At 39.0% G+C, this 13,436-nt stretch overlaps 1 protein-coding gene across 3 annotated transcripts in view; it reads right to left on the bottom strand.

Moving 5' to 3' along the window:
- Positions 1–1,738: 1,738 nt before the first annotated feature.
- The window catches only part of LOC136878892 (target of Myb1 membrane trafficking protein), a 182,877-nt gene continuing 171,179 nt past the window's right edge, over positions 1,739–13,436 (bottom strand). For all 3 annotated transcript variants that reach the window (XM_067152476.2, XM_067152477.2, XM_068228851.1), the window contains 2 exons: positions 4,094–4,333; positions 1,739–2,282 (listed from right to left, as the gene is read on the bottom strand). In XM_067152476.2, coding sequence (XP_067008577.2) covers positions 4,103–4,333 — 231 coding nt within the window. In that variant the 3' untranslated portion in view covers positions 1,739–2,282; positions 4,094–4,102. The remainder of the gene's footprint in view (positions 2,283–4,093; positions 4,334–13,436) is intronic.

Below are 13,436 nucleotides of genomic sequence, written 5' to 3'. Positions count from 1 at the left end.
AGCTACCGTACTTGTGGTCGATTGTCGTTTGGCTTGGCGTTATTAGATTTTTTGAAGAGTTTGGCAAAACAAAGTTGCTGAACTGAAAGAAGTTTTCACGGTAAACTGACGAAGATTCCCCTGTAAAATTGAATATAAAATATCGAGATTCTGAACGCGCGTACCGGTAATTAATACAGTTTCGCGATCTAACATGCCTGCCTCTTATCCAGAGGGCCCAGGTTCAATTCCGACCAGGTCAGGCAGTGTTGCCTGGATATAAGTCTGATTCCAGGTCCACTCAGCCTACGTGATTACCTTTCATCATTGAGGAGCTATCTAATGGTGAGATGGCGACCCCGATCTAGAGAGCCAGGAATATCGGCCGAGAAGATTCGTCACACTGACCATGCGTCACCTCGTAATCTGCAGGCTTTCGGGCTGAGCAGCGGTCGCTTGGCAGGCAAAGTCCCATTGGGGCTATAGTTTGGTTTGGTTTGGTTTAGGAGATCTGTAAGATTATAATTATATATATTTCGCATTTTTATGGTGTTTAGCCAAATTGTTGATGGTTTTCAGTCATTCCTGTATTTTCCGTTTTACCGTATTGTACGTTTTATTTTCAGGGTCCCTCAAAAAACGGAGAATCGAGGTTCCACTGTACTGAATATCTATTCTCTCTTTGGCTTTCCTATTTTCTTCCCTTTTTCATACCAAATGCATTTGTAGAGATTAGTTAAGCAATAATCAACTGCTAAGTTCCTCTGGAATACTATATTAACAAGAATCATCATCATTATCATTTCCATTCACAAATGTGGGTAACCACATGTTGCATTGCTGACCCACTGGTTGCTATATGTAGCTGGCTGTCGACATTAAATAGCCCTGTCCATTATTATGTGTTACCATGATATTCTTCTTCACCCTCTTCCCCTTTTGCATTTGACGACCCCTTCCATACTAAAACATAGACGGCGATTGGAAATCTGCAAGATTTTCCTACGCATTCAATTTTCTTCTTTTAACTGTAACTAGCAGTTCTCAATCACTACTCATATGTTTCAGGACTACTTTCTTAGTTACTTGGCTGTCCACAGTATGCCCACTAAACAGAACAGGTGATAAGAGGCAATCAGCAACTGTCTTGCATCCTTGCGTCCCTTTCTCTGAAAGGTCTCTTATCTCCCCCAGATATATTTATTTACTTTCCTATTGCTACCAATGCAATCGTAATAGGCAGATACTAGTCAATTCTCTATTCTCACTACATAGCATGATAAGAAACAATTACCTGGTAACATGTAGCAGAACGTGCGATGAAGTGCACGTCCAAAGGGTGGCATAATCTGTATGGAGGAGGATTACATTTTCATTGTTGGTGATGCAAGTATAATCAGAACATAATTTTGCAACTGTACTCCTACTGCGACAAATATATTGCACTACTTTTCTTCATTATAAAGAATGAGTTTCTTGCTTACAGTTTAGGAAAATGGTGTTTCATTTGTCCTTATTCTTCACCTACCAAACTGTTTTATATAAACAACCTCCTTTATAAATATATCTGATGGTAATCCTGACTAAGTATCTTCTAGAAATAAGATAGTGAAAGAAAACACTGTGCCTAAGTATAATCAGAAAATCAATGACAATAATAGGAAACACCACACAGGTTTCATAATGTTCTCTCATGTAGTGAAGAGTGTGTCAAAATGTTTAAAACTCCTGCCTTTTCATATTTCCAGAAATAAGCAACTTTTGCTATTCAAATGGTTGAATTCCTTTTACTTTAACAACTTTAATGTACAGTTATACTGTATATTGTTTACAAGAGAGGAATCTGGCAAGCACAGCAGAACCGATACAAGTCGTTTAAAATAATAAGAACTAACATAAATTAAAATCTTCACAATTATAGAACATTTCTCACTCAAAGTGACATTATATACATATGACATAGTCTGGTAGCAATTAACAAAGCTTAAGATACCTTTCTGTTCACAACAAAAGGTAGTTCCAAACCAGAAGATATTCTTCCTAAACCAAAATAGGAAATAAATTCACAATATATACAAATTAACATCCAGCAGATCTAAAGTTATTCAACATACAGCATTACATAATCATTCAGGGCTTAAATATTAAAATACTCTTATTCTTTCTCAAAAGACTTCTCTTCTCACTTCAAACAAGTTGATGTTCAAGCATGTCAATTCATGATAGTAAGTACATTGACTATAGTTGCACTGAAGTGAAGTATTCCAAGTCTGAAGCAGCACATCCAAACATACAAAAACAAGCTGAAAAAAAAGAAAATACTTAAAGTTCTTTCAGAAAACTTCATGTGATATGAAATGCGATTCCATACAAATAGAAAATTATAACTCAGACTAGGGATTAAATGCACCATTTCTTGTGCAGTAAACACTATAAAATGTTCATTGTTACCATGGATAACTTCTACTGACAGAACAGCTTAGGGATTTTGATTGATGTTAAGGTTTGCATTTTTAACAATAACCCCCCAAGTATGAGTGATCTATTAGAGTAGATTAACTTAATGAAAACCTCAAGGACTACTGTATGTATTAGTAAATAACAGACAAAAACTGTATTGAGACAGGAGCATCTTAATTGAATTCAGCCTTTCCCAAAAAACAAAGATAAATTCACAACAGGAGAATTAGCCGATAAACATTTTAACACAACAAAATATAAGAACAAAACTTTAATGTCGCCAATGACCAAAAGATTACACGCACAAACCTTTAATAATAATTTCTTACAATGTTCAATTTATGTTTGTCAATCTTTGTAGGACTGTGTCAAAGTTAATTTCTCGTATTTGCATGATATCAGTCGCTTTTTTTTTTTTTTCAAGCTTGCATCGAAAATTTGCAGCTGAACTAGCCGATGCTAATGTTGAAAAAGAATGGTTGAACAAGTGACTTACAGCAGGCAAAATGTTCCCTGAAACAGAAGGATACACAATTGCTATCCAGGATGTAGTTGCTACAAGTAGGCCTATGTGGAGAAGGATCCCAACGAAACTAATGATCATTGTCGTGCATGCAATATGGAGCAAGAAACTGTGAGACATGTAACATCTGGATGTTCAGTGCTGGTAACTACAGACTACAATGAAAGACACAACCTTATTGGTAGGATAATACATCATGCATTTACTATGAAGTATGGTATGGTCACAGCACGAGTGGAACCACACTATTTGTACAAGCCAGCCTATCTATTAGTACATAACAGATGCAAACTGTATTGAGACAAGAGCATCTTGACTGACAAATGCGGCATATAACAGACCTAATGACACAATGGGACTAAACTGTCAAATATGTTTGGATGGTTGATTCCGCAGTGCCCTGTAGTTCAAATATTCAGTCAACTTATCAAATGAAACTACAGAATATAATGTACTAGCACAGTAAATTAAAGATCAGTGGCAAGTGGACCAACTAACAACAGTTCCATAACAACCTGAAACAGTCCCTGAAGCAGCTTCAGTTGCCCATGTAACTAATCAGAGAAATCCAAAAATCTTTAGTTCTCAGCATCTGAAGAATTATGTATGTGCTATTTCCATATATAATTTCCATTTATTTTGGAAAGACCTCCTGTATTTACAGGCTGCCGCTAAGAACAAGGTAAAACATATCAATTTTATGTACATATGTATTAATAAAAGGAAATTCAAAATTAGCTGTAGAGGTGGTGCCTCATGATCTTGATGGAGGCTCGGAGGACGAGGGTCGCGATTTCCGGGATGAGCTTCATTGGGAGTTGGAAGCGCTTCTATGCGGCGACGAAGTGACGAGGATTGGTACCGCGAGCTCCGACCATTATCCCTATTATTTCAATTTCCTGAAGGTGGTATTTAGATTTGTAGTAAGGGATAGTGGGTTTGTATTTGTTAATCTTTTCTAGATTAACCTCCTCTGGCTGACCGCTATGGTGCTCGAACCTGACCGTCGGATCTAATATGAATCCTTGAGAGCTGTTGTCTTTAAAGGCTATGATGTCAATTCTTTGCGAACTACCAGATGAGAAATAATAATAATAATTATTATAATAATTGAATTGGACAGGACTTTACCTAGACAACTCACAATGCAAAAAGTGAGCTTTCAGAATCTGCTTCTTTATTTAACTGTCTGTGATGATGAGGCCGTGCCGAAGAGGAGGAAGAGGTTGATGTGACTGCTGGAACTGTGCTTCCAGCTGTAGTCATGGTAGGAAGGGAATCGGCTGCAGCAGCTCGCTCTGCCAGAAATCGTTCAAATTCACTGCTTGTCAGTGACTCTTCAGGAGCAGCTCCATCGCCTCCAGCACCAGGCTGAAAAGATAAATCTGGATTAGTCAAATCTGTTAAAATATACTGCCTTATTTTCAGGCAGAGTTAAAGAAGCCCTTGCCTTTTTATACTCAGATGTCAATATGAGATGTCTCAAACACTTGCTTGCTTAAAATGTATGGATGTGAGAAGGAATATTAGGGTTTAGTATCACTATTTCATAACAGGTGACCCTGACCTTTCTGTTCATGAGACATCCCTACCATAAATAAGAACAGGCTTTGTTCCTGTTGCCACCCACTACAAACAGCTTAGATTACAAGTAACAACAGAGTCAGTACAACAGACTAATGGTCAAACCTATGAAAGACTGGTGCTATCCCACAGCAACTCTATGGTTCATTCCACGTTAAGAAAACAGTATTGCTCTTATGACAACAGTGTTGCCATATCGAACGGCTCTGCGCAACACAATCACGGGGAAACGGCGGCACATAAATCTGCGAAATTCAATATTTCACTTCAAGATAACAAGCGGAATAAACTAAGCTGCAAATTATTTGTATGAACTAAAGGGGACGGGGAGTTTACAGGGGCTATTTTTGGTTTGTACAGAATCAGAGGTAAACTACGGCACATACAAAACATCAGCATTGAAATGTAAGGTAAATCAGCAGAAAAATAGACAAATAATATTTGTTATGGGCTCGAAGGGTGACGGATGCATTTAATAAATTTCCCCAGACGGGCTGAGTGGCTTAGACTGTTGAGGCGCTGGCCTTCCGACCCCAACTTGCCAGGTTCGATCCTGGCTCAGTCCGGTGGTATATGAAGGTGCTCAAATACTTCAGCTTCGTGTCGGTAGATTTACTGGCACGTAAAAGAACTCCTGTGGGACTAAATTCCGGCACCTCGGCGTCTCCGAAATCCGTAAAAGTAGTTAATGGGACGTAAAGCAATTATTATTATTATTATTATTATTATTATTATTATTATTACATTTTCCCAGGCAACGCAGTGGACCACGACCTGTAGGTGATTTAAGACCGCAAGAGAGTCCTAACAGAAAAGCATCCCGTGGAGTTGAAATGGTCTTATCTTTCCCTTCTTTTCCAACTGTGTGCCCTGTGTTAACCCATGACTCATCAGTGTAAAAGATGTTTCTTCCCTCGTCTTGATATTTCTTAACTGTTGACAGATACTTGTGACGCTGAGGTATAATGTCCTCTCTTTCTGTCAAACGAGCTGAATTACCTTTCTTTTCGTACTGGAAACCCATGTCTCTCAACAAACAATACAAAGTTGTTCTTTTGAACGCGGGAAGGTCTTTATCATTATTCACAGACTGTAGGACTTGCTGCATGGTTGGAGGTTGGTTTTTAAGGAAAAACTCGTGCACCTTACGTCTTACACCACTGCGAACAAAATCATTGAACTTGACTGACCTGCTGTCTTTCCGTGGTGCTTTACGTTCTCTTGTTTTAATCGGAGAAGCCAAAGGTCCTGTAGTGGCTGCTAATCGCACTTTATAAACAGTCCTCTCAGAAATGCCTGTTGCTTCAGCAGTTTCTTTAACCACCCAGCTGAGACTTTTATCTCGATTCTTTCGAGAAAGGTAATTAAGTACGTTAATCACAGTTTGCTTTTGTTTCTTCCTAAGTATCTCTCCCTGCTTATTTTTATGGATGTTCTCACCCATAACGCAAATAAATCACTATTAATGATCACTATTAATGTTAAAAGAAAGAAATCACACACGTAGGCTAATCATATAACACTCACTCAACAGAACACAATTAGGCCTCTACACTGGTATAAAGGCTGAAAAACACACGCAACAAATAAATACTGCAAATGACATCTCTACAAAAGAAATCACGGTTTAATGTTAAAAATACTGTAGATGACTCTAGAAAAGATCACAGTATTAATGTCAAAGAAAGAAATCACACACATAGGCTCAGTACAAGACATGTATGCTCTGATTTACAGCCAAAAAACACACATATTATAAACATTGTACGTGACTTCACTACAGAAGTGAGCTCCCTGCGGTTCACTGATGCTTGTACCAAAGCGGCCTAGAAGGCAAATGAAGCAAGGCAATGAAGCGATGGCTGTTCCCGCCATTGTACTTCCTCCCTATGAATGTATTTATGAAAAATAAATTGTTATATAGTTATTTTAATATCTGACGGGCAAAAATGATTCATCTTTTAAATCTATCTTTCATAATACATTACTAAGTACAGTATAATATCCCTTAATCACGAGGAATTATGGGTGTCTCAGAGGGGGTGTGTTCACTCCTTGTAGGTCCATAAGAGCAATACTATTTTCTTAACGTGGAATGAACCATAGTTGCACTGTGTCTCAAACAGGCTGCCAGGTTTTGAAGAAGATTGCAAGATCTAGTCTGTTCTTAAAAGAATACAGAGAAACTGTGGAAGATGTACGAACTCTTTGTATAAATGAACCCAGCTCCCATTGTGATGCTGAATGGCAACTGCAGAAGTTGATGACAGATGAATCAATCAAATATATATCCGGCTGTAATTTTCCTGAGTAGTAATACAATCATTACAAAAACAGCATAATTGCAGTTTGCCCACCAATGTCTAATTTTAATATTTTACTAGCTGATGTACCCGTGCTTCGCTACGGAATTCTAAATTTTATACAAAATTCTAGGTTAGGTTGTGTAAATGACATGAGCAAGATTGTATTACGTTGCATAGCTCTTAACGTTGCCCATGACGGGCAAGTCACCAACGTCTTCTCATATGAAGACTGGGTTAGGGAATTTTCATTGTAATGGTAGGCCTGCTTGCCTACCGTCAGTCAGTGTAATGTTATTGTTGATCTATGTTACGCGCTTTCGATATTGTAGGCCTTTACATTATTAATTGTCTTCCGATTCTGAAATACCACTCTTATAGTCGGTACGGTAAAACTGAATAAAACATAAATGATTGGAAATTATATTCTCTATAACTTTTGTTATGTAGTACTTTTCCATAGGACCAAGAACATAGGTATTTAAAAATTAAATTTTAGGTGCCCTCCCCTAAACTATCATTTCACTCAGGGTGAATAACATTGTTTATAGCTTAAACTGTAGTTTCTTATTCCCCGACTATATACCGATTTTCATTAAATTCTGTTTACCCATTTTGTCAGGGCTCGGCGTTGATATGGACTTAGCAACAAAATCCAAATTCATTAATATCTGTGTTATCATAGCCGGTACGGTAAAAATGCATAAGATGTAAATGGTCAGAAATTTAATTCTATATAACTTTAGTTATGCAGTATTTATCGATATGACCACTAATAACAGAAATATTTGAAAATTGAATTTTAGGCCTTCCCCTAAACTACCACTTTACTCAGCGTGAATAAAATAGTGTATAGCCTAGATTGTAGCGGCTCACCCCCCGACTCTACATACCAATTTTTATTAAATTCTCTTCAGCCGTTTTCTCGTGATGCGTGTACATACATATATACAGACAGACAGAAATTACGGAAAAGTAAAAACTGCATTTTCTTGTTACTGTGGAGATGATCGATACAGAAATACTATTCTTCTCAAATTCTGAGCAATGTACAGACAAAACTCTTATTTTATATACATAAATTTCTGGTTAGATAGTAAGTACACTGTATAAGGGCCCAGGAAACGGCCTGGGGGAGTCTCTACGAACATCTTGAGACTCTGGCTAAAAACGGGGGGTGTGATGCGAATATATGAACTCGCCAAGAGAGTTCACTTAGCCTCTCACACCTCAATTCTCCAAATCCTACCTACGCGTGGTGCCCCTGTTAAGCTGAGCAACCCAGTGGAAGGTTGGGTTTACAACCCCAGCGGGAAACTGGGTCAGTGAGCCAACAGGAGTGGAGGACAGTGGAAGGCAACGGGAAACCACCACTGTAATTTTCCCAAGAAAACCCCATGGCTTTGCTCAATTCAAAATATTCCGGAGTTTCAAGTTCCCCAGTCGGATCTCCGGGGGAAACTACGTTGAGAGAAGCCTCAAGAAATGTGCGATGCTGCAAGGAACAGTACTGTATAGGAACTTGGAATGCAAGATCCATGTATCAAGGAAAGCTGGATATAGTCAAACGAAAAATGAAGAGACTGGGCATCGATATACTGGGAATAAGCGAAGTGAGATGGATTGGTATTGGTGAATTTGCTACAGATGAGTACATGGTCTACTATTCTGGACATGAAAACCAAAGGAAAAATGGAGTTGCCCTCATAGTTAGCAATAGGGTGCGTAACACTATAATGGGTGCAATTTTAAAACTGATAGAATGATGTCTGTACGTTTTCAAGGCCAACCTTTTAACATCACAGTCATACAAATTTACGCACCAACCACAGAAGCTGAAGAGGAAAATACTGACCAGTTTTATGAAGACTTACGAGAATTGCTACAGTTAACACCAAAGAAGGATGTCGTCTTCATTATTGGCGACTGGAATGCCAAAGTAGGAAATCAAACTGTAGATGGAGTAACGGGAAAATTTGGCCTTGGCACAACAAATGGAGCTGGACAGAGACTCCTAGAATTCTGTCAAGACAACTCACTGGTCATTACCAACACACTGTTTCAATTGCCCAAACGACGCCTATATACCTGGACCTCGCCAGATGGTAAATGTCGGAATCAGATCGACTACATACTCTGTAGTCAAAGGTGGAGGAGTGCTGTACAGTCATCCAAAACAAGGCTTGGGGCTGATTGTGGATCAGATCACGAGCTCTTAATTTCCAAATTCCGGCTCAAATTAAAGAGGATTGACAGAGCCAAACCATCAAGCAGATATGACCTAAATAGCATACCTCTTGAATATACAGTAGAGGTTAGAAACAGATTTAATGGATTAGATTTAAGAGATAGAGTTCCAGAAGGGCTATGGTCAGAAGTACGTTGTGTTGTTAAGGAGACAGCGGAAAAGCATATTCCCAAGAAAAAGAATAAGAAGGCCAAATGGTTATCGGGTGAAGCACTACAATTAGCAGAAGAAAGAAGGAATGCAAAAATCAAAGGGGAAAGATCGAAAATGTCTAAATTAAATGCAGAGTTTCAGAAACTAGCTAGAAGAGATAAGAATACCTTTTTGAATGAACAGTGCAAGGAAGTTGAGGAAAATAACAGACTGGGTAAAACAAGAGATCTTTACATAAGAATTGGAGACATCAGAGGGAAATTCCAGGCAAAGATTGGAATGATAAAAGATAAAAATGGAAAAGATATTACTGAAGCAGAGGAGATTAAAGAAAGGTGGAGGGAATATGTAGGCAATTTGTATAGGAAAGATGGGAATACTCCTGATGATGAAGTTACTATGTTGTCAGAGCCAGAACCAGATATCTTAGAAAGTGAGGTCAAGTGGGCCCTAGAAAGTATTGCAAACAATAAGGCAAGTGGTTACGATGGAATCCCAGCAGAACTGTTAAAAATCCTAGGAGAGGATGCTGTGAAAGTGCTATATTCAATATGTCAGCAAATATGGAAAACCCAGCAGTGGCCAAAAGATTGGAAAAACTCAGTGTTCATCCCAGTTCCAAAGAAGGGCAGCGCTAAAGAATGTTCAAACTACTGAACAATCGCACTTATATCACATGCTAGTAAGGTTATGCTCAAGATCCTGCAAAATAGGCTTCGGCAGTATGTAGATCGAGGACTACCTGAAGAACAAGCCGGTTTCCGCAAAGGCAGAGGAACTAGAGATCAAATTGCTAATATTCGCTGGATTATGGAGAAAGCAAGAGAAATCCAGAAAGACCTATACTTATGCTTTATTGACTATGCTCAAGCCTTTGACTGTGTCGACCACAATAAATTGTGGCAAGTACTCAAGACTATGGGAGTACCAGATCATCTTATTTGCCTTATGAGAAATCTCTACTCTGATCAGGAAGCTACGGTGAGAACCCTATATGGAACAACTGAATGGGTCAAGATTGAGAAAGGTGTACGTCAAGGCTGCATATTGTCGCCTTACTTATTCAACTTATATGCAGAGTACGTGATGAGGAATGCAAAATTAGATGAAACAGAAACTGGAGCTAAAATTGGTGGGATACATATAAATAACCTTAGATATGCTGATGACACCACCCTGTTGGCAGAAAGTGAAGAACAACTTAAGTATCTACTAATGAAGGTGAAAGAAGAAAGTGCAAAAGCTGGACTAAGGTTGAATGTCAAGAAAACAAAGATCATGGCAACTAAACCTATCACCTCCTGGCATATAAATGGTGAAACAATGGAGGTTGTTCCTAGTTTCATCTACTTGGGCTCCAAAATAACTGCTGATGGCGATTGCAGCCATGAAATTAAGAGACGCTTGCTCCTTGGGAGGAAGGCAATGGCCAACCTTGATAACGTTTTCAAGAGTAGAGACGTAACTTTAAGAACGAAGATTCGTATAGTGAAGGCTATGGCCTTCCCAGTAGCAATGTACGGAAGCGAAACCTGGACAGTAAGAAAGGCTGAGCGCCAAAGAATAGACGCATTTGAACTATGGTGTTGGAGAAAACTCCTTAGAGTTCCGTGGATTGCGAAGAGATCTAATAAGTCCATATTACAGGAAATCAACCCAGGCTGTTCACTGGAAGGTCAAATACTCGGGCAAAAACTAAAGTACTTCGGTCATATTATGAGAAAACATGATTCACTGGAAAAGACCTTAATGCTGGGGAAGACTGATGGTAACAGGAGAAGAGGGCGACAACGGGTGAGGTGGATTGATGACATCAAGGAAGCCACGGCTCTCAATTTAGAAAGACTTCGGAAAATAGTATACGACTGGAAGAAATGGCGCACTTTGGTCTATGGGGTCACGGAGAGTCGAAAGCGACTAAACGACTAACAACAACAACAACAACACTGTATAAATCATGGCAACCCTGTGTTCTTCACGGTTAGGAGCATTCGACCCACGACTGGTAAACAAATCAAGTACATCTGAGCTGAGGTGACATCCAAACAAGCATGTCTGTATGCCCCACTTCAATGCACAGTCACTGCAATGCCTCATCACATGCCATCTACAGCAGATCGCATCAAAATCATAACTTTGATGTAAAAGAACACAAGACAAGTAGATGTTGCCGACACTGTTCACGTGAATCAAAGTGTTGACTCCAGGTTATGGAAAAAATTTCAAGACGTCATTCAGTAGCAGACATTGCGCAGGCCGTTCACACAAAACAGCAGCAGCTGAAGACAAGTACATATGCATATCTGTACGTAGAAACCCTAGATGCATTACTCTGTGCCATGAGCTTCGAGACCTCCCAGGAGTTAATGTAAATACCCAAAATGTGCGCATCAGAATCCTCAATTCTGTATTCAAGAAGACCCCCCAAGACTCCTCTACTTTGACGTCACAGCATGACTCGCATTCGATGGGCTACAGCACATCAGGCTTGGACAAGAGACCAAAGGTCAAGAACGCTGTTTATGGTCTGATGACAACTCTGCGCATATGGAGGACAAGAAGGGAATGTTACAATGAATCATTCTCAGTAGAACGTCACCAACAGCTTGGAAGTTCAGCACTTTTCTGAATAGGTATCATGTTTGGCCAACGCTCACCACTGGTTCACAATCAAGGAAACATGATGGCCACAGCGTATGAACACAACATTTTCTGACCCATAGTAAGTTTAAGAAAGCCATATTTTCCAGTGTCGACTTACTTAATGCTTTTCAGTTTGTTTGAAACACTAATTATAACACATAACATACCTGTAAAAAAGTACACACTATTAAACATTTTTTTTTTTTTTTTTTTTTTTTTTTTTTTGCTAGGGGCTTTACGTCGCGCCGACACAGATAGGTCTTATGGCGACGATGGGATAGGAAAGGCCACTATTAAACAAAGAATGACATGTTTCATTCTAAAAGAACATCCTCAGATTCTACTCAATCACTTTAAATCATGCAACTAAAGATTATGGCCAGAATTGGAACAGCAGTGGGGAAATAACGGAGGAAGAATTGAACACTGGACTTATTGTTTGGGAAATATTGTACCTGCTGGCATCATAATGGGGAGAGAACATAAAGTCCTTGCATATGCGGATGATATTGTTCTTATTGGCCGCAATGAATTAGAAATTAGGCAGTTATTTATGAAACTAGAGGAAATGGCAGCACAAATTGGCTTATGGGTAAATGATAAAAAGATACATTACATGGTTGTACAGAGACCAAATCATGAGGTTGACAGACAGCCTTTGGAGATTGGGAAATATATATTTAAAAGAGTAGAGGAGTTTAAATTCCTTGGTGTATTAATCGATGAGCAAAACCGAAGGCAACAGGAACACCAAGCTAGAATTAAGAAAGCAAATAAGGCATTTTACTCTCTATGAGCGCTATATTAGGCTCTAATTTTTTAACAAGGAATGCGAAAATGATTATCTACAATACAATCATTTGACTAGTACTTCTGTATGGTGCCCACACATGGAGTATAACCAAGTAAGAGCAGCAGCAGTTGCAAGTCTTTAAAGAATAAAGTTTATAGAAAAATATTTCGCCCGTGGTTTGATCCTATCTCCCAAAACTGGCAGAAAAGATCTAATTATGAGATTTACATCCTCTCTCAACAACACACTATAATGGGTGTGATAGATTCCAATAAACTGCTCTGGGCTGGACATGTACTGAGGAAACAGGATAACAGAGCACTAGTAGATCTGTACATGGGATCTCTGGATGGGAAAAGACCTTAGGAAAGACCCCGAAACACCTGGAAAAAGGAGATCAACAAAGCATGCCAGACCCTCCAAAATGATAACTGGGAAGAGCGGGCTTAAGATCGAAAAGGATGGAAGAGGATTGCGAGATCGGCACGGGAACTTCACGTCCCTCAGATGCCTACGGAGTGAGTGAGTGGCATATGTGTACAATATTGTTTATGTTATGTAAACATGTCAATGATTGAGAATTGGTGATATTATGAACAAGTAATAACAAATAATGATTGTAGTAATCAACCGACACCTTATTAACTTATAGAAATGTTTTTGTACTTATCTAAGCTACTAATCAATCATCTGTTACCTTCAGCAACTGTGTCCAGCCTGCAGTCAGTGCCCTTGCTCAGTCCTGGTAGC

Source organism: Anabrus simplex, chromosome 8 (genome assembly GCF_040414725.1).
Source record: "Anabrus simplex isolate iqAnaSimp1 chromosome 8, ASM4041472v1, whole genome shotgun sequence".
In the NCBI taxonomy this organism is placed as follows: Eukaryota; Metazoa; Arthropoda; class Insecta; order Orthoptera; family Tettigoniidae; genus Anabrus; species Anabrus simplex.
This window is presented reverse-complemented; position numbering and strand designations above follow the sequence as displayed.